The sequence below is a fragment of the Marmota flaviventris genome, chromosome 17 (genome assembly GCF_047511675.1).
Source record: "Marmota flaviventris isolate mMarFla1 chromosome 17, mMarFla1.hap1, whole genome shotgun sequence".
Lineage (NCBI taxonomy): Eukaryota > Metazoa > Chordata > Mammalia > Rodentia > Sciuridae > Marmota > Marmota flaviventris.
The window spans coordinates 72,900,200-72,922,658 of record NC_092514.1 but is presented as its reverse complement, the minus strand read 5'-3'; the positions used below and the strand labels follow the sequence as shown (position 1 = coordinate 72,922,658).

General features: G+C 57.5%; 2 protein-coding genes across 2 annotated transcripts; one reads left to right on the top strand and one right to left on the bottom strand.

The window, feature by feature from the left end:
• Positions 1–478: 478 nt before the first annotated feature.
• Evpl (envoplakin) lies at positions 479–17,600 on the top strand. The gene is made up of 22 exons (XM_027955761.3): positions 479–603; positions 2,886–2,985; positions 3,318–3,472; positions 3,552–3,678; positions 4,462–4,587; positions 4,784–4,822; positions 4,973–5,134; positions 5,215–5,322; positions 5,420–5,515; positions 7,080–7,202; positions 7,536–7,682; positions 7,932–8,086; positions 8,260–8,357; positions 8,605–8,753; positions 10,110–10,288; positions 10,369–10,507; positions 10,635–10,828; positions 11,130–11,280; positions 12,449–12,532; positions 12,634–12,744; positions 12,841–12,933; positions 13,624–17,600. The coding sequence occupies exons 1-22, from the start codon at positions 479–481 to the stop codon at positions 17,068–17,070; spliced, it is 6,108 nt and encodes a 2,035-aa protein (XP_027811562.2). The 3' UTR covers positions 17,071–17,600.
• Positions 17,560–22,068, bottom strand: Cdk3 (cyclin dependent kinase 3). Its single transcript, XM_027955759.2, has 7 exons — positions 21,921–22,068; positions 21,515–21,592; positions 21,324–21,444; positions 21,027–21,197; positions 20,834–20,935; positions 20,343–20,546; positions 17,560–18,270 (listed from the first exon to the last, which is right to left on the bottom strand). Exons 1-7 carry the CDS (start codon positions 22,034–22,036, stop codon positions 18,148–18,150), a joined length of 915 nt encoding a protein of 304 aa, XP_027811560.1. The 5' UTR covers positions 22,037–22,068; the 3' UTR covers positions 17,560–18,147.
• Positions 22,069–22,459: the final 391 nt, after the last annotated feature.

The following is a 22,459-nucleotide window of genomic DNA, read 5'->3' as shown; positions in this document are numbered from 1 at the left end:
GGTGCCTGGGGCCCGGGTGATAGCGGGGCCTCTGCGCTGGCGGGGGAGTTGGTTCACCCAGCTCTGGGGCCGGGGTTCGCCGCTGGGCCCGCGCCTGCATGAGTGCAGTCTCTGCGCCGCGCCGCCCGCCCGGCTGTTTCCCCATCTGGGTGTGTCGCCGCGCACTCCCCCGGGGCGCGTGGGTGTAACAGGTCCCGGCCTCCGTGGGAGTCGGCTCTGGCCGCCCCGCCCCGCCCCCTGGGCCTCGCCCTTTCCTCCCGGACTGGTCGTGCGGGAGCGCAGCGGCCGCGGCGGGGCATGCGCGGCGGCAGGGCAGGGCGCTCCTGCTCACCTGCGGGGCGGGGCCTCCCAGAAACTGCCTACCCCGGCGGGCCCGCCTCGCCACAGCCCGGCCAGAAGCCAGCCAGGACGCGCGCCGCCGCCCGCTCTCCTCCCGCGTCGGCGAGCCCAGCCCGAGCCGGCACCTGCCTTTACGACCATGTTCAAGGGGCTGAGCAAAGGCTCCCATGGAAAGTGGTCCCCCAAGGGGTCCCCAGCCAAGGGGTCCCCCAAAGGATCGCCAGCCAAGGGATCGCCCAAGGGATCCCCCAGCAAGCACAGCCGGTGAGCAGGGCGCGGGTTGATGTGGGGTTGGGCGGTGCGAACCCCAGATGTTCCCAGCCACCTGGCGAGCAGCTTGGAGTGCAGAAGCCCAGCGCTGGTATTTGGCGTCCGGAGGCCTGGGGGCTTTTCCTGCCTCAGGAGCTTCTGGCCAACTGCAGCCCTCGCAGGAAGCAGCGGGTGGCCTGGGGCTCCCCACCATCTCCAGGGAGGCCTGAGGGAGAGTGCTGGACAGGGGCCGGACAAGCCGCTTTCTTCTGCTGGGAGGCATGAGAGCCTGGCTTCAGCCCAGGGCTCGGACCCCAGGGTTACATTTGGCTGGGATGACCCTTGGGACCTGGGTGCTGGTGGACAGAGGGCATCTCTCCCTTAGGTGAGAGGGCAGGATATCTGCACCTAAGCTGCACCTTTCCCCAGGGTTCTCAGCTGGGGCCTTGAGAGCAGATAAAGAGTTGGGGGTTCCCTTCCATGTGGATGTGGGGAGGGGGTGCTGTGCCTCCCTCAGGTCACCCAGCTCTCTTCAGACAGGCTTGGCTGTGTTTTTCCTGCTCTCTGGCCTCAGCCCCTCTGCAGGTGGAGGTGGCACCCTCCCACACATTCCAGGTGTCAGGGTGCCATGGCATCAAGATAAGAGCAGAGATGAAAGACTGGGGTGAGGATGCCCATTACCCTGATTGGGATCATGGAGCTGACATGGAGGCCGGGCGTCTGGGTGGACCAGGAAAGACAGCCGTTAAGGCTCTTACTGGAGTGACCTGTCCTCCCTGGGGCACCTGAGTCCAGCCCAGGGTGGAGTGAGCAACTTCTTGTGGGAACAGCCCTCCCATGAGACTAGACCTGAGGACAGGACTCTCTTGGACAGTGTGTTGCTGCCCTGGGCAGCTCCATCCACAGGGTCCTACTGGCTCTGGCTGCAGACCCGAAAGTGGGCTCCTCATTCCACTCATGTGCAGTCTGTTAATGCAGCACCCACGATGTGCCAGGACACTTGTAGGGTCTTGGAGTGCTGCTATAAACAGAGCTGAGGGTCCCTGCCTTCAAAGTGCTTACATTCTTGTGCAATAAAATTAACATGTACTGGGTGCTGACTGCACTAGGCTCTGTACTGGTGTTTCTGTTGGGTTAATTCTTTTAACACAGTAACCCTGTGTGAAAGATATTATTAAAATCTCACTTTACAAGTAAGAATCTCAGGCAGAGAGCTTGAATAACTTTTTTTTTTTTTTTTATGGTACTGGGGATCAAAAACCCAGACCTTCTTGCTTGATCATAGATTTCTTTCTTTCCTTTCTTTTTTGGTGGTGCTAGGGATTGAACCCAGGGCCTTATGCATGTGAGGCAAGCACTCTACTTCCTGAGCTATATATCCCGGGCTTCCTTGACCCTAGATTTCTTTTGAACTGCTTTGTCTTCACTGGCACTGCCCTTCTGTCTGAAGCCCCCTTTCCTTTTGCCTTTGATTCAAGTCCCAGCTCAGTGAAGACTACAGGACACCACGTTCATAAAGCTTGGACCACTTGGCCTTTTCTTAGGTCTATTTGACTCTCTGACCCTCTGACCCTCAGAGTGAGTGAAGCATACACTAAAAGCTCTATAGAGTCTTCTGAATAAATGTATGCAGCGGGAGCTCTGTAGAGACTGCTAAATTAAAGCATGGAAAAGAACCCTGGGACCTAAGCAGCAGAGTTACCGTCTGTTTCTGACTTTGTGACCCACAGCAAGTCAGGTCCCAATTCTGACTTGGAACTTCTGAGTCTGGAGAGTATTGGGGTGCCTCAGCCATGTCTTGGCCTCCTGCCTCAGCATTGTGTGGCTCCTCCAGGTGGTTACTAAAACCTTGACCCTGGCAAAGCCCCTTGAAGGGCAGGATGGGGTGGAGGGAGACAGGTGGAGTGGAGGGGTTGGGGTGGAGGGTGTGCACTGCTCCTTTACCCCAGCCAGCCCACTGCTCCTCCATGGGCCCAGCCAAGCCATCTCAGGTATTAACGGGCCACCCACCCAGCAACCTGGCAGGCAGCTGGGCATGGTGGGAACCTCACTGCCAGGCCAGCTGGAAGAAGCTGGTCCAACCTCTCCACAGCACCACACACCCCTGGGACTGTCACTTTCTGAATCCTCATGGGGAACAGTGTCCTTACCCTGTCCCCAGATCTATCTCAGAGTCCCCCAGGCAAAGACTCCTCCATTCAGGCCACACAGCCTGACTGTGGAAGGGTAGGGACTGTACCTGGTGAGGCACACAGGAACCTTCCCCCCATGCTACGCTCTGTCCCCCCATCCGCCAGGGCTGCCACCCAGGAACTGGCTATGCTCATCTCCCGCATGCAAGCCAATGCTGACCAGGTGGAAAGGGACATCCTAGAGACCCAGAAGAAGCTGCAGCAGGTGAGGCGCATGCAGCAGCCAACAGATCGGGTGGCATGGGGAGCCCAGTGTCTTTCCTGGCAGTCCCCTGGGTGCCCTCTGTGATGGTGAAGGTGGGACAGACACCCTAGTCTTCACTGCCTGCTCCCCAACACTGCTGGAGACAGGACTCAACCTTCTTCTCTTCTGTGTTCCCTACTTTGGGGACAAAGGGAGGCGACGAACCTCCCCTGCCCCACATCCCTGGCCTGCTGCGCCAGTGTAGCTTGGGTCCCAGAGCTGAGGCTCAAGCTGGCAATGAGGTCAGCAGGGACAAGTGGGGAGGATGTGGTGAGCCTGTTTGCTGTTCCCAGGACCGGCTGAGGAGTGAGCAGAACCAGGCCCTGCAGCACCAGCAGGAGACTGGCTGCAACCTGAAGGAAGCAGAGGTGCTGCTTAAAGACCTCTTCCTGGACGTGGACAAGGCCTGGCGGCTCAAGCACCCACAGGCCGAGGAAATGGAGCAGGAGTGAGTGGGGCTCATGGACGGAGGTGGGAGCACTGGGGAAGGCCCAGCCCAGCCTGACCTGCCGGCCGATTCTTGGCAGCATCAAGCAACTGCATGAGCGTGTGACCCAGGAGTGTGCCGAGTACCGCGCCCTGTATGAGAAGATAGTGCTGCCCACCGATGTGGGGCCCAGGGTCGACTGGGCACGGGTGCTGGAGGAGAAACAGGTCAGGGGCTCCCCCAATGTTTGAGATGTCCTTGAAGAGCTCAAAATCACACCTTGGCTCATTCAGAGAGCAAGACAGAATGACATTTGTCCTGGGCCTGACTTTGGACTTAGAGATGGCTCAGGATCTAGGAGGAGCCAGCAGAGCAGACAGTGCAGTCAGGGTTGTCTTCCTGCAGAACAGGGCGCAAGAGCGGTGAGAGAATTTAGCTGGGTCAGTGGTGAGGATATTCCAGAAGGAAGGAAAAAAGGCTCCTACTAGGAGGTGGCCTGGATGTAATGGAAAGTGGGCTTTTCTGGGCAGGTGGGCACCACCAGGTCACAGGACACCCTGATCTCCAATCTCCAGGTGAGGAGTTGTGCTTTGAGGCTGTAGCAGGGGTGTCATGATGACAATGAAGGGACGCGAGGAAAGCACCTGGGTGATCAGGGTGTGCTGAGGGTCCCAGAGTTTGGCTGGGGGTATCTAAGCAGTAGGCATTGAGACTGGGACTACAGAAGAGGCAGGGCAGAGTAGGGAGACTTCAGAGGCTGAGCCTGGAACCAGGGGGATTCAGGGACTGTGGTCATGGTGGCACTAGAGAATGGCATGTCCCCTTGCCCATTTATCCAGGCTGCTCACCTGGCTGTCCACCCTCTGCCCAAATGTTCCACACCATATCTCCCAATAAGGATTCAGGGAGGGTGGGAGGTGCTGTGTGTGAGGGTTCTTTGGACTCCCCCTCCAACAGGGCCCTGCTGGCAGTACTATGCCACCAGCACTGAGTGGCTGTCTCTTCTGCAGAAGCAGGTCTGCGAGGGCCAGTACGGGCCAGGCATGGGGGAGCTGGAGCAGCAGGTTGCTGAGCACAACATTCTGCAGAGGGAGATCGAGGCTTATGGGCAGCAGCTACGGACACTGGTGGGGCCGGTGGGTGAGCTGCGCCAGGCGGGAATCCCAGTCCAGCCCCAGCTCCAGCCCCACTTTCTCCTGTCAGAGCAGAGCTAGATCTGCTGGCCCTCTGGGGGGGTGGCAGAGGGGGCAGGGATGGCTGGCCCAGCTGTAGGGTACTACCTTTTGCACCTGCCTCTTATTGGCCCTGTATTTCTCTTTCTGGTTGAGTCAGGACGCAGCCAACATCAGGAACCAATACCAAGACCTACTGGTGAGCAGGAGGAAGGGCCAGGGGCAGGGTGCAGGGGTGAGCAGGGTCTGGTCCCCTGAACCCTTGAAAGGGTCAGTGTTTCTGGGCGCCTGATGGCTTCCGTTGCCACCCCTTTCTCTCCCCTCTCGCGGCTGCTGGTCCTGAGCACAGAAGGCGGCCTCGTGGCGCGGGCAGAGCCTGGGCAGCCTGTACACGCACCTGCAGGGCTGCACGAGGCAGCTGAGCGCCCTGGCGGAGCAGCAGCGCCACATCCTGCAGCAGGATTGGAGCGACCTCATGGCTGACCCAGCGGGCGTGCGACGGGAGTACGAGGTCGGCAGGGAGAGGCCAGGGCGGTGGGGGTGGCCAGGGCCGACCTGGTGCTCACCGCCTGCGACCCCGCCTGCCCCCAGCACTTCAAGCAACACAAGCTGCTAGAGCAGGAGATGAGCGTGAACCAGCTGGAGGACGACGGCGAACGCATGGTGGAGCTCGGGCACCCGGCGGTGGGGCCCATCCAGGTAAGGAGGCCCCGCCCACGGCCCGGTGCTCCGCCCATCAGCGGGATGGAGGGCTGGGGTGGGGCGTGGTCGAGCACTTGGTGGTGCGTTCTTGTAGGTCCACCAGGAGGCCCTGAAGGTGGAGTGGCAGAACTTCTTGAACCTGTGCATCTGCCAGGAGAGTCAGCTGCAGCACGTGGAAGACTACCGCAAGGTGAGTCTGCAGCCAGGGCATCAGGAGCTGCAGGCCCCAGGTGCCTGGAGGGCACCAAGATCACCTGCCTCCGGAGAGGCCGGGCACCGCCAAAAAGAACCGTGTCATTGTGCCTAGGTCCCAGAGGCGAAATAATGTCCTTCCTGACAGGGTAATATTGCCTTGGGACAGGGGTTGGGGGTGGGTAGGGGAGTGTCAAAATTGATTCTTAAAGGTGAAAAATATTTGAACTCTCTCAATGCCAATGCAAAAAGCACAGATCCTACATACAGCAGTGCACAGACGGGCAGCGAATCCGAAATATTAAAAGTTCAGGGAATGTGGGGGAATTTTAAAAAATGACTAAAAAAGCCCTTTACTGGGATAATAATGAAAAAGGGCTGAGACACTGATAATAGACAACTGAGATTTTCTTTGTTATTATAATTTCCACCCAAAATATTTCATACACTTTGTGTGTGTGTGGTGCTGGGGCTGGAACCCAGAGCCTCAAGCTTACTAGGCAAGCACTCTACCTCTCTGAGCTACTTCCCCAACCCTTTCATGCATTTTTTTTTTTTTTTTTTTTTTTTTAACCACAAAAGAATAGGATTTGGGGCTGGGGTTGTGGCTCAGTGGTAGAGTGCTTGCCTACCATGTGTGAGGCACTGGGTTCAATCTTCAGCACCACATAAAAGTAAAATAAAGATATTGTGTCCACCTATAACTACCAAAAATAAATATTTAAAAAAAAACAGGATTTATTCAATTGAGAAGAAAAAAGACACAGCTCCTTCAGGGTGAGAGGGGACCCAGTAGGGTTGCCCCCTTTCATGGACTTTTGACAGAGACAAACCCCAGGAGTTTTCTTGTTTCCTTTGTGTTGAAAGACATTTTCCTATGTAACTACAATACCAGTATGACAATACCCATTGACAGTAATTCCCTGGTGTCATCTGACCATGGGTGTTTTTTTAAATACACTCCAGCTTATTGGGATAAGCCCAATCCAAACACCCCATTCCAGCCAGAAGGACCACAGGTATCAGAGGATGGCAGGTGAGGAGGCCCTCACCTGTGCAGGAAACACAAAACCAAGTGTTTAATGACATGCTTTAAAAAATTAGATTCAGTGAACAAAAAGTGCCCATTTGCACACTCTCCAGGTCCTGCTGCTGGGTGTGGTAGTGCATGTCTGTAATTCCAACAGTTTGGGAGGCTGAGGCAGGAGGATAGAAACTTTGAGGCCAGCCTGGGCCACATAGTATGACCCTGTCTCAAAATAAAAAGGACTGGGGCTGTAGCTCAGTAGTAGAGTATCCATGGGTTCAATCCCCAGTACCAATGATAATTAATAATAATAATGATAAAATAAAAATAAGTAAAAAGGTTCCATTGCCTGGGTAGATGGAGTGGTTTTTTGGGGGGCCAGTTGGGAGTTAGTCTGGTTTGTTTAGCTGGTTTGAGAGAAGCTGGTCTGGGTTTAGCCTGGTTTTCTTTTAGCTCTGTTACACTGAGATGGCTTGCAGGGTCACTGGGCAGCCAGTTACTCCTGGCTCTGTCCTTGACAACTCAATGACCTCAGTTCCAGGAAGAGGCCGACTCTGTCAGCCAGACCCTGGTGAAGCTCAACTCCAACTTGGACACCAAGTACAGCCCTGCCTCGGGCCCCTCTGGGTCCCCCATAGAGCTGGTGCGACAGCTGGAGGTGAGACAGCCCACCAGGCCATAGTACCCTACTCTGCAAATTGTCCTGCTTGTCTTTTTGGGCCCCACTTCTCTCCACCCAGGTTCCTAGTCATGCCCCAAACCCTGAGAAAGCTCTCTAGCCTCCACTCTGAAGGCCTGGGTAGCCTAGCGCTTCCCGCACCCGAAACCAACAGATCCCACACCGGAGCCCCAGGTGGGGCTCCTTTTACTCCAGTATGATAGGACCCTATGATGATGAAGGCCAGGCCCTGATCCTCTTGGGGGGCAGCTATGGGGTAGGTGGTCTCTAGTTCAATCTGGCTTGAGCCCCCACTGCCTGGTCCCCTGGCAGGCAGAAGAGAAGCAGCTGGCCATGGCCGAGAGGGCCATTGGGAACCTGCAGCAGAAGAGCCAAGAGGTCGCCCCTCTGCCAAAGCGCAGGACCCCATCCAAGCAGCCCCTGCACGTGGACAGCATCTGCGACTGGGACTCAGGAGAAGTACGAGCTCTGCCTACCCTGGCTGGACTGACTTCTGCCTCTGCCACTACCCACCCCACCCTGCACGGCCCTCTGCCTCCCAACTCCCCAGGCCAAGGCCCACCTCCGATCTGTCCCTGTCCCACCCTGCATCTCCTTCTCCTGTTCCAGCTGCTCTCCCTGTCCTTTGCCCCTATCTATTTTGACTTTGGTCACTCGACAGCCCTTGCCTCTGAGCTTGCATGAGCCCCTCCCAACCTGTCCCCCCAGGTGCAGCTTCTGCGAGGAGACAGGTACATGCTGATGGACAACACTGACCCACACACCTGGGTTGTGCAGGGCCCTGGTGGGGACACCAAGAGCGCCCCAGCCGCCTGCTTCTACATCCCGGCACCAGACCCTGAAGCTGTGGCCAGGGCCTCCAGGTGGGTCTGCCCAGGGACACTTGGGAGAAGGAGTCCCAGACCAGGCCCTGTGTTCCCAAGGTCACTGCCCACAGACCCCTGCCCAAGTGTGCCTTTCCCTGAAGCACTGAATGCCAGGTGGGGAAGGCAAGAGCCATGACGGTCGTCGTTTTCTGATCTCCTCTTCCTTCCAGCCTGGCTTTGGAGCTGCAGGCCCTGAAGCAGAAGCTTGCCACAGTGCAGAGCAGCCTGAAGGCCAGTGCTGAGGAGCCGTCAGGGCCCGGCCAACAGGGTACTAGGGGCCGGCCAGGGGGTGGGGTTGTTGGGAAAGTAATTCCTATTTTGGTCTGTGATGGGTGGTGGGTGGCCCTGGGTTCAGAACATCTGCTCTAGGGACTCCATCTCCTCTCTGTCACATCTTTGGGGCTGTCCTTCCCTTAATTAGGCTGTTCCCAGACACTCCATGGACATCCAGGGAGGGCCTCTCACAGGGAGACATGAGGTAGGCCCCAGACCCTTACCAGCACCTCTGCCCACAGCTCCAGAGGCCCAGAAGCTCCTGACCCAGATGACCCAGCTAGATAAGAACCTGGGGCAGATAGAGAAGCAGGTGCTGGTCTGGGCCCGAACCCCGCTGAAGCGTACTGCTCCGCTGGAGGACCTGGGGGGCCGTATCCACAGCCACAAGGTGGGTGAGCAGCCAGCAGGGCTGCTGGGATCCGAAGTAGCCCTGCCCTGGGGTGCACACACTTTAGGGTGAAAAGGCAAGTACAGAACAGCTACTGGGGTCCAAGGTGGGAGAGGAAAGTACAAAGGCCAGAGCTCAGACAAGAGGGTTCCATCCTGGCTCCTCCACCAGTGTGCGCTGTCACCTTGAGCAAGTCACTTAACCTCTTTGGGCCTTCATTTCCTCATCCCTGGGATAAGCACAGTACTGCCCATTTCATCTGGTTGTCCTAGGATGAAGGGTAGTAATGCCCAGGAAGTTTCTAGCAGGGGCCAGAACAGAGGCCCTGCCCCCAGGAGGTCCTCAGGTTAAGGTCCTGAGAGCAGCAAGAAAGCTTGGGCATCTCAGGGGGCGGTTTCTCCTGGAGAGGCAGCAGCGTTGGGTAAACATCATTACCAGAGAAGACCGTGTTCTCTACTGGTGAACTCAACATCCCCAAAGTACCTCGAGTAGAAGCTGCCCCTCCCCATGCCCAAGGGCCATGGTCTGGTTATCCTTCCAAACCGGTTTCTGTTCAAATATATTGTATCGTTTGTATTTGGTTTTAAAAAATGTGAACCATGCTGTTCACGTTGTTGTGCAACCTGTTGTTTCCCTTCGATGACACAGCGTGGGTGTTTGAAGGCTGCAGTTCAGCAGGGGGTGGAGGGGTGGGCAGGAGGGGCTTCCCGAGGGGGCAGGCATGGGGCTCAGTGCTGCAGGTTGGGCTAGGAGGCCACTCTGGATGGAGAAATGAGTTGGTGTCCACTGGGATCTTCTGGGTAAGGCACCTGTGAAGAGGGGAAGGACACAGGATGGCAGGGGGCTCACTGGATGCCTCCTGGGCATGGCTGCCCTCAATGTTTCTGATAGCTGAAGCTGTCACCAAAATAGGTCATTGGGTTTTGAAGTCCTCGCACCTGCCACTTCAACAGTGTTGGGGGTGAAAAGAAGTTTTGTTGGATTGAACTGTTGAGTTGGCGCTAAGTCACGATTTATGGAACTAGTTGAGTGACTAACTGGTGACCCCAAGTGGACAGAGCCAGGGCTTTGGTGGCCTGATCCTGGAGCAACAGGGTGAGGACCTGCATGTTCTGGGAGCAGGACAGAGACATGAAGATGGCAAGAGGCAACTGTGTCCTTGCTGTTGCTGTGGAGTGCCCATTTCATTCTCCCGTCAATCATTCCATAGATAAAGAAACCGAGTGTCAGAGAGGTTGGCCTGCCATCAGCCATCCCCAAGGGGCCTAGTGGGGCCCGCCTGAGCCCAGGCTTGTACCCACCACATTCTCCTGCCCCCATGGGCGCAGAGATCACTGAGCCTGCCCTCCCCTCCAGGACATGGTACAGCGCCTGCAGAGCCTGGGAGCCGAGAAGGAGGCCGCCCAGCAGGAGTGTGAGGCGCTTCTGTCTGCACAACCTGTGGGCTCAGCTGCCCTGCAGCTGCCTGTGGTCCTCAACAACGTCAAGAACAAGTACAGGGATGTGCAGGCTCTGTGCACCCTCTACGGGGAGAAGTGAGTGTGCAGGGAAAGATGCTTGGTGGGCAGCAGGGCGTGGCCAAGAAGGCATCTGACCCTCCCCTCTCCTGTGGCAGAGCCGAGGCCGCCCAGGGTCTGGAGCAGCAGATCCAAGATGCAGACAGGATTATCAGAGGGTTTGAGTCCACCCTGGTTCAGGAGGGCCCCATCCCTGATGGGCCCCGGGCTCTGCAGGAGAGGATCAGCGAGCTGCAGGTAGGGACTGATGGGCAGCATCCTGACTGGAGAGGGGGCACAGCCTGACCAAGCATTTGGAAGTCAGTGAAGGTGGACTCGCGGCTCACTAATCTTGAGGGTGTGTGGTGCCATGACCCCCCTGCAGCGCCAGAGGAGGGAGCTGCTGGAGCAGCAGGCCTGCGTGCTGGGGTTGCACCGCCAGCTGAAGGCTGCCACGCACACGTGCAGCGCGCTGCAGAACCACTTCCAGGAGTTCTGCCAAGACCTGCCCCACCAGCAGCGCCAGGTGCGGGCACTCACCGACCGCTACTACGCTGTGGGGGACCAGGTGGACCTGCGGTGAGTGGCTGGGTCCTCAGGGCACAGGCGTGACACGTTCCCATGATACACAGGCTGTTGCAGAACCCAGGCACAAGCCGTTTCCCCCATCTTTTAACTTGGGATAATAATAGCACTTAACACCCTGAGAGGTGCCAGCAGAGACCATCCATTTCATCTCAATTCCCAGCCCCAGCACAGGGGACAGAGAGTAGGGGATCTTGCTGGCAGCTCACACACACAGCTGACCTGTCCCAGGGAGGAACACCAACAGCCTCCCCAGAGGACAACTCTCACCTCTGCCCTGGACCTTGTCCTGCAGGGAGAAGACATTGCAGGATGCCAGCCTTACCTACCAGCAGTTCAAGAACTGCAGGGACAACCTGAGCTCCTGGCTGGAGCACCTGCCCCACAACCAGGTGTCGCCCAGTGACGGGCCCAGCCAGATCACCTACAAGCTTCAAGCACAGAAGGTGGGGCTGGGGCTGGGGCCGGGGCCAGGGCAGTGGGTGGCCTGCCCAGAGCTATTGAATGTCTCAAGCCACCTCCACCTCCCTGGCCACGACTGCCGGTGCATGTGTTGCCCCCTAGTGGCCAACGGTCAAAAGCACACCAAGGCCTCAAAGCTGAGCAAAGGCCTTGGCCCTCCCCCAACCCCCACCTGCAGCGCCCCACCCACTTAGCCCATCTCTGACCACAGGGTCAGTGGGCAATGAACCAGGGGTGAGGGGGCAGCTCACAGTCTCTTGGGGAAAGCTGGTGCAGCCCAAGTCAGAGTGCTGTGGGAGCCCCCTGGTGGACATTCATGGGGGTGTGAACAAGCAGTGCAGAAGGAACCAGTTCCTGAGACCTGAGGAATAAGTAGGGGAGAACTGTCCCTCACAGAGGTCACAGCATGCTGGCGAAAGGAGGGGGCTCATGGGCAGAGGAAGAGCAGACTATCCAGGCCTTTCCAGGCTTGGGAAGGAGGCTGGATTCTGCTGTGTAGCATCTGGGGGCCCTAGGAGGGGCGCCCTTGGATGGGCATTTGTGAGTTGTCTGTGGCTCCAAGTGAAGAATGGCAAAGAGGGAATGGGAACAGCGACAGAGAGGCCCTGAGGGGCCAGGGCAGAAGTGCAGTTGAGAGTGAGTGGGACCAGGACAATTTAGTTGAATAGTTGGGGCCAGAGATTCAGTATCTTTGTTTTTAAGTTCCCAGGTGAATAAAGGGGGCAGCCAGGGTTAAGAGTGATTGTGGCAGAGCAGGGCTCTCAAAGGGAGGTCCCCAGCCTGTAGCAGCAGTGTCACCCAAAAGCTTGTCAGGTACACCTTCTCAGGTACACCCAGAGCTGCTGAGTAACTGGGCACGCAGGCAGGTTAGTTCTGCTGCACGCTGTGGCCACGCTACTAGAGCCACTGAGCCACGACAGAATTCTGAGGGATGCTAGGCAGGAAAAAGAAATACTGCCCAGGAGAGGAAGGGAGGAAGGTCAGAGAGAAGAATGTCAAGGGAAGGAGCAACTTCTCAGGTCTCCCAGCCGCTCTCCCTGTCCCCTTTTCCCTGGCTGCACTGGCTACCTGTGGCCCTGGAGGCCTGGACTGGTGGAAAAGCAAGGTGAGAGAGTTTTCTAGCCTCCCTGACTCTCACCTCCTCCCTGGCAGAGGCTGATGCAAGAGATCCAGGGCCGCGAGCGGGACAGGGCCACAGTAGCCCGCCTTTCCCAGGACTTGCAGGCGGCTCTCCAGGTAAGCACGTTAGCTCGTCCCTTATTCCCCCCTGCCTCCCTCCCACTTCCCATCCTGCTCCCCCATGCCCGGCCTCCCTACTGACTTTCCTCCCTGCTCAGGACTATGAGCTGCAGGCAGACACCTACCATTGCTCCCTGGAGCCCACCCTGGCAGTGTCTGCCCCCAAGAGACCCAGAGTGACCCCCCTGCAGAAAAGCATCGAGGCCCAGGTGAGATTGGACTCGGTGGGTTCCCTAGCACCAGCTGTGCAGCCTCTGAGGCAGGAGCTAACTCCTGCCTTCCCTCTCTCCTTTTGCTCTGTCCAGGAGAAGAGCCTGGCCAAGGCCTATACTGAGGTCACAGCTGCACACCAGCAGCAGCTGCACCAGCTGGAGTTTGCCAGAAAGATGCTAGAGAAGGTACAGAGATGAAGGCCCCTCTATCCTCACAACAGAGAGAGACAGTGACCCCGCTGTCTTCCCTTCCTCTTTCCCTGCAGCCTGTAGGCCCTGGCAGGCTCAGCCGCCAGCTTCCCTCGAGCGGCTCTAACAGGCTAGTATCCTTTCGGTTTAGGTTCTGCAGATGTCCTTCGATGCAGTCACAACTTAGCCACCGGGCAGTTCTCTGATAGGGACAGGACCTCTAACCCCAGAGAGCAGAGAAAATCCTCACAGACTCTTTATCGTTGGACCCAGACACAATGGCAGCAGGCCACCTAGGTCTCCATCCCTGGTAAAGCAGGAGCCAGGCACTCTCTGTGGCTCCTGGTGGCCTGCCAGTCTTCTGCTCCCTGATCTGTACACCAGTGGGAGCTAGAGGAGGAAGGGCCCCTTCTGGGAGCCTGATGGAAGAGGCAGGGGAAAGGTTCAGAAGGGAGTACCAGTCACACTTGGCCTGACCCTGCTTGCTTCCTAACATCATGGCATTGACTAGGTCTCAAAATCTTGCACCAAGCATCTCAGGACTTCAGTCCCACCTCAGGAGCTAACGGAAGTCTCAGGAAGTGTGTGGGGGGGACTGTGTGTCTCTGATCTCAAGGACGGGGTGTAGAAAAATGGGATGCCTATTTCTTTCTCCCAGTATTGTCCCTTCTGCTTCTCCCTCTGCAGAAGGAGCTCAGTGAGGATATCCAGGTGGCAGGTGATGCGCAGCAGGGGTCTGAGTGCTCAGCCCAAGCAGGGAGGGAGTCAGAGGCCCTGAAGTCCCAGCTGGAGGAGGAGAGGAAGCGGGTGGCTCAGTTGCAGCATGAGTTGGAGCAGCAGAGGCAGCAGCTGCTGCAGCTGAAGACCCAGAGGCCCGTGGAGAGGCTGGAGGAGAAGGAACTGGTGGAGTTCTACCGGGACCCCCAGATGGAGAGCAGCCTGTCCAGGGTGAAGGCCCAGGTGGAGGAGGAGAGCAAGAGGAGGGCTGGGCTGCAGGCAAACCTGGAGGCAGTGGCCCAGAAAGTGGTCCAGCTAGAGAGCAAAAGGAGGACCATACAGCCTCCTCACCTGCTGACCAAGGAGGTCACCCAAATTGAGAGAGACCCCAGCCTGGACAGCCAGGCGGTTCAACTGGGCAGAGAGATCCAGCATCTGCGGGGGGAGAACACTGTCATCTCGGCCCAGCTGGAGGAGCTTCAGAAGGAGCTGCTGGCCCTTGAGCAGAAGGAGGTGAGTGTGAAAGAGAAGGTGGTGGTGAAAGAAGTGGTCAAGGTGGAGAAGGATCTGGAAATGGTCAAGGCAGCCGAGGCTCTGAGGCTGCAGACTGAGGATGCCGCTGCACAGAGGAAGCTGGCACAGGAGGCCACGGCCAAGCTACAGGCTCGCATAGCAGACCTGGAGCGGATGATCAGCTCGGCGGAGCCCAAGGTCATCGTGAAGGAGGTGAAGAAGGTGGAGCCGGATCCAGCCCTTCTCAAAGAGTCCACCAGGCTGAGAAGCCTCCTGGAGGAGGAGAGGAACAAGAATGCCATGTTGGCCGGGGAACTGAGGGACCTGCGGGGCAAGTATAGTGTGGTAGAGAAGCAGAAGCCCAAGGTGCAGCTCCAGGAACGGGTCAGTGAGATCTTCCAGGTGGACCCAGACACGGAGCAGCAGATCACACGGCTCAGAGCCGAGCTGCAGGAGGTGGCCGGCAAGAGGAGCAGCGTGGAGAAGGAGGTGGAGAGGCTGCTGCCTGACCTGGAGGTCCTGCGGGCCCAGAAGCCCATGGTAGAGTACAAGGAGGTGACCCAGGAGGTGGTGAGGCACGAGAGGAGCCCGGAAGTGCTGCGTGAGATCGACCGCCTCAAGGCTCAGCTCAACGAGCTGGTCAATGCCAGTGGGCGCTGCCAGGAGCAGCTCATCCGGCTGCGGGGGGAGCGGGACGAGTGGAAGCGGGAGCGGTCCAAGGTGGAGACCAAGATGGTGAACAAGGAGGTGGTGCGCCACGAGAAGGACCCAGTGCTGGAGAAGGAGGCCCAGAGACTCCGCCAGGAGGTGCGGGAAGCAGCCCAGAAGAGACGGGCCACGGAGGCCGTGGTCTATGAGCTGCAGAACAAGTACCTGCTGCTGGAGAGGAGGCGGCCCGAGGAGAAGGTGGTGGTGCAGGAGGTGGTGGTCACCCAGAAGGACCCGAAGCTGCACGAGGACCACAGCCGGCTGAGCCGCAGCCTGGATGAGGAGGTGGGCCGCCGGCGGCAGCTGGAGCGGGAGGTGCAGCAGCTGCGTGCCAGCGTGGAGGAGAGGGAGGGTCTGCTCAGCTTCCAGGAGGAGCGCAGCAAGAAGCTGGCTGCCGAGAAGGAGTTGCGGCAGCTGACCCTGAGGATCCAGGAGCTGGAGAAGCGGCCTCCTGCAGTGCAGGAGAAGATCATCATGGAGGAAGTGGTCAAGCTGGAGAAGGACCCAGATCTGGAGAGGTCCACAGAAGCCCTGCGGCGGGACCTGGACCAGGAGAAGATGCGGGTGACAGAGCTGAATCGGGAGTGCAAGAGCCTGCAGGTCCAGATCGATGTCCTTCAGCAAACAAAGTCACAGGAGAAGACCATCTATAAGGAAGTGATCAGGGTGGAGAAGGACCGGGCGCTGGAGGGTGAGCGGGCCCTGGTGTGGGAGAAGCTCACCCGAGAGCGTGCAGCCCGCCAGGGCCGGGAGGACGAGGTACGGCGCTTGCGCGAGCGGATTGACAAGGCCGAGGCCCTGAGGAGGACCTGGTCCCAGGAGGAGGCCCAGCTGCAGAAGGCCCGGGACCAGGCTGGCCAGGAATGCGGGCGGTTGCAGCAGCAGCTGCGGGAGCTGGAGCGACAGAAGCAGCAGAAGGTGCTGCAACTGCAGGAGGAGGCCCAGCTGCTCAGCCAGAAGACAGAGGGCGAGCGGCAGAAGGCAGCCCAGAGAGGCCAGGCACTGGCGCAGCTGGAGGCAGCCATCCTCCACGAGAAGGACCAGATCTATGAGAAGGAGAGGGCCCTCCGGGACCTGCACGCCAAGGTCACTCGGGAGGAGCTCAGCCAGGAGACCCAGACGCGAGAGACCAACCTTTCCACCAAGATCTGCATCTTGGAACCTGAGACAGGAAATGACATGTCCCCGTACGAGGCCTACAAGAGGGGCATCATTGACCGGGGCCAGTACCTCCAGCTGCAGGAGCTGGAGTGTGACTGGGAGGAGGTCACCACCGTGGGCCCCTGTGGGGAGGAGTCTGTGCTCCTGGACCAAAAGAGCGGGAAGCAGTACTCCATCGAGGCCGCCCTGCGCTGTCGCCGCATCTCCAAGGAGGAGTACCATCTGTACAAGGACGGCCGCCTCCCCATTTCCGAGTTCGCCCTGCTCGTGGCAGGGGAGACCAAGCCCTGCTCCTCACTCTCCATTGGCTCCATCATCTCCAAGTCCCCACTCGGCTCCCCAGCTCCCCAAAGCTCTGGTTTCTTCTCCCCCAGTTTCTCTTTTGGGCTCACGGATGACAGCTTTCCCATCGCTGGGGTCTACGACACAACCACAGATAACAAATGCAGCATCAAGACAGCTGTGGCCAAGAACATGCTGGACCCCATCACTGGGCAGAAGCTGCTGGAGGCCCAGGCGGCCACAGGGGGCATCGTGGATCTCCTTAGCCGCGAGCGCTACTCTGTGCACAAGGCCTTGGAGAGGGGGCTGATTGAGAACACCTCCACACAGCGGCTGCTCAATGCCCAGAAGGCCTTCACCGGCATTGAAGATCCTGTCACCAAGAAGAGGCTGTCGGTGGGTGAGGCCATCCAGAAGGGCTGGATGCCCCAGGAGAGTGTGCTTCCGCACCTGCGGGTACAACACCTGACTGGGGGGCTCATTGACCCCAAGAGGACGGGCCGCATCCCTGTCCCACAGGCTGTGGTCTGTGGAATGATCACTGAAGACCTGGCCCAACTCCTACAGGACGAGTCCAGCTATGAGAAGGATTTGACAGACCCCATCTCTAAGGAGCGGCTGAGCTACAAGGAGGCCATGGGGCGCTGCCGTAAAGATCCACTGAGTGGCCTGCTGCTGCTCCCAGCTATGCTGGAGGGGTACCGCTGCTACCGCACGCCCTCCCCCAGCCTGCCACACTCCTGCGTGCGCTGATGGCCTCCCAGCAGCCAGGGGCGGGTGCCTGCCCCTTCCCCACAGTAGCCTAATCCCAGGCAGCAGCTCTTCCCCGCCCACAAATGGTTTATTACTCAAAGGTTCCTGGTATTCAGTCCCCCCCCAACCTCGGTGTCCATCCATCCTCCCCCAGACCAGATTAGCAGCTCAGCTCTTCCCTCCTCCTCCCCTGCCTGGTGCTTCCAATAAATGAACTCTCCCAGGGCCCTGTGTGCTCACATTTGGGGATGTAAATCGACGTGTCTGGGTTTGCATGCAGGGCAGACTTTGCTTAGGTCCTTCCCTGGGTCAGGGCATGGACATGCCCAGCTTGCTTGCCTGCTGGTCAACAGGATGTTCATGGAGTGGGGTGGCTCCTTGGATTCTGGGCAGGGGTGCAGTGGGAGACCATAGAAAGAGATTGCAGGAGAACACTCTCCCCTTGCCAGCAAGCCCAGGTGTCCCCAGAGCAGAACAATGCCAGAAAACTTAGGAATGTGTCACATTTATTTCACATTTGTCAAATAAAAGAAAACCAACTTCAGTATCTTCAGTGGCGTGACAGCTACTTAGAACAGCCACAAGTGTCCAGACCTCTTTGGGGGTCAGGAAACTGTCCCTCTCCCCTACTCACCCCTCCTGTTTAACTTGGGATTCCCAAATGGAACTTTAACTCCTCCTGCAAACACTTTAAATCCAAAAACACCAGCAGGGGGCTCCCTTTCATCCATTTGGGGTGGGGGGTTCTGGTTCTGCCACTGCAGCTAGGTCAGGTGAAGGGCCTGGGGACCCCTGGAGCTCACTGCCTGCAGCTCTGGGCAGGCTTCCTGCGCTCCACTTGGCACTTGTTGTTCCAGTGCCAGGGGCACCATGCATGGAGCATCTGCTCTTCTATTTTGAAAAGGACCGTCGAACCCAACAAACAACACAGACTTGCTAACCTGCTAGCAGGACTAACCCAAACTCAGCCCTCTGATGGCTGATCAAAATTCCTTAGAGCTTTACCCTCTCCCCAGGTTTGTTCTCTTGGGAGGTGGGTGGGAGGCAGACAGATTGAGGTGGTGGGCCTCAATGTTCTCAGCGGCAGAAACCCTCCAGCACACACTGGGAGGCCGGGGAGGGCTCAGGGGATGAGAAGTATGGGTGGGCAAGAGCGGCCTTGGCCGAGATCCTCCGGCTGGGGTCATACTGCAGGAGTTGCTGGGAGGAGAGAAGAGGCGTAAAGGGGTTGAGCCTGGGTGCGGCCAGACCGGGGAGAGAAATTCCCCTCCCAGGCCCCAGCTAGAGGGCCCAGGCCCAGAACCACATGAAGCCACTTGCCTCCTAGCTCTGGAGCCAGTTCTGGATACTCCCAGAATCTAGGGACAAAGGGTTAGTTCTGCTCCAGCCTTATGAGTCAACAGTCTCCTTCAGGCAACTGAAGCCCAGTCATGCCCCTTCCTTGCTGAGAGTTCCAGGTCCCAGCCTGCTTCTGGCTGAGAACACTGGCGTGTCCCGTGTGTGGGTAAGCAGGCCCCAAACCTCAGGTTTGGGCATACTTGAGGTGGAGCAGGAATACAAAGAGCAGAAGGAGAGGGAAGGAGGAGGCAACAAGACAAGGGACCGTGGAGTCATGGGGAAGCCAGGGTGGAGGAAGCCAGTGCTGTCCTGGTTGGATAATATGCACAGACTTCTGGAGAGCTGGACACGCAGCCTGAAGATGAACTGCCTTCCTCTAGACTCCACCAGAGTAGACAGAAAAGCAGCTCGAGGCTGGGACCAGTGGTGTGTGCCTATAGCGGCTTTGGGGGCTGAGGCAGGATTCAAGTCCAAGGTTATTCTGGGCAACTTAGTAAGACTCTGTCTCAAAATAAATAAGAAAGGGCTGGGGATGTAACGTGGTGGTAGAATGTTGGCCTAGCATGTATGAGGCCCTGGTTTGACCCCAGCACCGAAAAACAACAACAAAAAAAGTGGCTCAGAGGCTTTGTGGTCAAGCAGGGATGGCTTTGGCTGAGGAGGCCTCTGGGCACTCTGGCCAGTCCAAGGGTCAAGGTGGTGCTATAAGAAGGATAAGCGAGGACAGTGGCAGGGTCCCAGGCAGCAGGGAACAGTCTGTTCCGAACAGCCTGTGTGAGGGCACTGGGGGAATACCACGGCAGGAGGAGGGGTGGCCCCTACCTGGGGTAGCAGGCAACTGACATTAGCAGTGAGGTCCGCAGCGGGAGTGATCCAAAACGCCAGGCAGGGCTGGGATGTGGCTCAGTGTAGAGTGCTCGCCTAGCCTGAGCAGGCTCTGGGCTCAATCCCCAGGACCCCCAGAACAAAAAAACACACACACCAACTAGGGGAAGCAACAAGTGCTGTGGCCTAAGAAAAAAGCTCAACTAGAGGAGAGAAGGTTTAAACGGGAAGGTGAACCTTGGACTTATCACAAAGAGGCCTCTAGATGGGACAATCAATACGGCCTGGGACAAGCCAGGTGAGTACAAGGGCCAGGAAGGAGACCAGCCTGGACTCAGAAAGAGTGAGGGTTGCTGGGCACAGTAGCACACACTTAAAATCCGAGCTGAGGCAGGAGGACCGGAAGTTTGAGACAAGCCTAGGCAACTTCTCAAAAAATGGAAAGAGGGCTAGGACTGTAGCTCAAGGGCTGAGCGCTTGCCTAGCATGTGTAAGATACTGGGTTTGATTGTCAGCACCACATAGAAATAAACAAAATAAAGGCATGCTGTCCATCTACAAAAAATTTTAAAAAATTAAAAAAAAAAAAAAAGAAAGGGGGCTGGGGTTGTGGCTCAGTGGTAGAGTGCTTGCCTAGCATGCATGAGGCACTGGGTTCAATCCCCGGAACCACATAAAAATAAACAAATAAAATAAAGGTATTGTGTCCACCCACAACTAAAAATAAATAAATAAATAAGTAAAATAGAAAGGACTGGGAATATAGCTCAATGGTAAAATGCCCCTGGGTTCAGTCCTCCATACTGCCACCACCTCACCCCAAAAAAGGAAGAATGAGGGTTATCCCAGCTACTTGGAAGGCTGGCAGGGGGACTACAAGTTTGAGGCCAGCCTCTTAGTGAGGCCCTGTCTCAAAAAAAGGGCTAGGAATACATTTCAGTGGCAGAGCGCTTGCCTAGCATGTATGCAAGGTCCTGGGTTCAATTCCCAGTAACACACACACACCCCATAAAAGAAGAGGGTTACATAAGAGGCTGGTTACCAAAAGGGACAGTCTGGTTGGAGCAGATGCTGGGGCTAGGAGGCGTTTCTTGCCCACCAGGACCTACCATGAGCAGATCCTTGCCCTTGGGCTCCAGATTAGGCACAATTTCCTCCAACCCCTTCCTGGTCCACTTGGGGAAGCTGCCCTTATAGTCAGGCAGCTGGGTGACCCCTGGCCATGTGGCTTCACTGGGTGTCCCCAGGGTGCGAAAGATACGAAATAGTTGGTCAATTTCAGAGTCACCGGGAAACAGTGCTTTATGAGTCATCTGGAAAAGGGAAGAAGAGAAGGCGTGTGTTTGACAAAGTGTCACAATGAATCCATCCAACGCCAGAGAAGTGGCCAGAACCAGGGAGCTACCTTTAGGAGGTCATTCCCAGGGCTGTGCTAACCGTTCCAGCCTTTTCTGAATAAAGCTGGGTTCCTGGTCCTGTAGCCAGTCCTAGCCACCCCTCAATCCACCTCTAACAGAGGTATCAGTGAGCCCCACCACCACCCCATAGGACACTGCCTATGCCTCCTTGGGACCAGGCTCATCTCTCTCTCTCTCTCTACCATCTCTGCAAAGATGCAACCAATGCTCCAGATATCCACAGCTGTGGAATAAAACTTGCTGCCCAAGAGGATCTCCGGGGCTCGATACCACAGTGTCACCACCTGTGGAGTCAAGAAAGAAATAGCATAATTCAGGGTGGCTGAGAGCACAGGTGCCATCCTGTCGTTCCCTCCCCCTTGTCCCTCACTCTACCTCATGGGTGTAGGTGCGCAGGGGCACCCCGAAGGCTCGAGCCAGGCCAAAGTCGGCCAGCTTGAGGGCTCCAAACTCATTGATGAGCAGATTCTGGGGCTTCAGGTCTCGGTGGATGACCCGATGAGAGTGGCAGAAATTCACTCCCTGCAGTAGCTGGAAGAGGTAGCTCTGCAGAAAGGAGTAGGAGGAGCCCCCTGAGCCTAGGTGGCTGGTGCGGGGCCGGGGCGGGGTGTGTGTGTGTGTGTGTGTGTGTGTATGTGTGGCCGCCTTGCCCTTCTGTCTGTTCCTTGGCACCTTAACTAAGCGCAGGGGGAGCTCTGAGACTGGCATGGAGTCCATGTACTTCTTCAGGTCCTGGCTGAGGAACTCGAACACCAGGTACAGCTTCTTCTCGCTGTGCACCACATCCAGCAGCCTGGCAGGGAGATGGAAGTCAGGACGCCATCTTCTTGGTACCACCTTCCCTGGCTCCTTCCCCAGCTCACCTGACAATGTTGGGGTGCTTCAGTTCTTTGAGCAGGGAGATCTCCCTGATGGCAGTGCTGGGGACCCCCTCCGTTTCCCTGCCGGAAAGGAGGGCACAGCCAACGGGTAAGAGCAGGAGTCACTTCTAGCCAGAGGGATCCACTTCTGTGGTCCTCACTCCCATAAGGATGACCTGTCCTGAGATGGACACCCTGAACACCTCAAGCTTCACACAGCAGTGCCAGGGCAAAGACTGACCAGGGGACAGGGAGTAGGGACGAGGACAAGGGCTGCACCATGGTTGCAGTATGACTGGACAACACCTGGAAAAGGGGTTGAGCCTGAACCCTTGAATTGAGGACATGGAAGGGGAGCTCCCAGGCGGTGGGTTGCTGGGGCACGGGTTCCCATCATCCCAGCACTCACAAATCCAGCCTGATCTTCTTGAGTGCCACAAGCTGCCCAGTCTCCTTGTTCTTGGCCTTATAAACCACCCCATAGGTGCCCTCTCCAATCTTCTCTACCTTCTGGAACACATCCATGTCCGCAAAGCTGTCCAGGAAGAGAGACGATACCCCGGCATTTACACCCTGTGCACGGCACCCCCGCTGCCCGCCTCCCGCCTCCATGTAACACCCTGCCCAGCCCCAGCCTGTGTCCCTGCCCCCCCTGCACACTGCCCATTCTGCTTGGGAACCTGTCCTAGGGATGGCGCTGCCCCTCGCTGGGACGCTGCGCAGCCCCAGACCTTTTGCCCAGTGCCTGGCTACGGAATGCAGGAGGGCCCAAACTTCTTCTGCCTAAGCCCCTGTGTCAGCCCAGCCAAGCCCAGGTTCTGGGAGCACAAGACTGCCCAGAAGGGCTGCCAGGGATGAAGGACAGTGGGAGGCAGAGGTCATAGGTTAGGGAGGGCTTCTGAAGCCATAGTCCTACTCTAGGCCACATGGTCAAGGGCCAGGGCCTAG

Excerpts from the sequence above, each read along its gene's own strand:
- Evpl (XM_027955761.3), top strand. The coding sequence starts at position 479 with ATGTTCAAGGGGCTGAGCAAAGGCTCCCATGGAAAGTGGTCCCCCAAG. Across the intron at positions 5,135-5,214 it reads GCGTGCGACGGGAGTACGAG|CACTTCAAGCAACACAAGCT; the intron begins GTCGGCAGGGAG and ends GCCTGCCCCCAG. Across the intron at positions 12,745-12,840 it reads AGAAAAGCATCGAGGCCCAG|GAGAAGAGCCTGGCCAAGGC; the intron begins GTGAGATTGGAC and ends TGCTCTGTCCAG.
- Cdk3 (XM_027955759.2), bottom strand. The coding sequence starts at position 22,036 with ATGGATGTGTTCCAGAAGGTAGAGAAGATTGGAGAGGGCACCTATGGG. Across the intron at positions 21,445-21,514 it reads AAGCACCCCAACATTGTCAG|GCTGCTGGATGTGGTGCACA; the intron begins GTGAGCTGGGGA and ends TCTCCCTGCCAG. Across the intron at positions 21,198-21,323 it reads TCCCCCTGCGCTTAGTTAAG|AGCTACCTCTTCCAGCTACT; the intron begins GTGCCAAGGAAC and ends TCCTTTCTGCAG.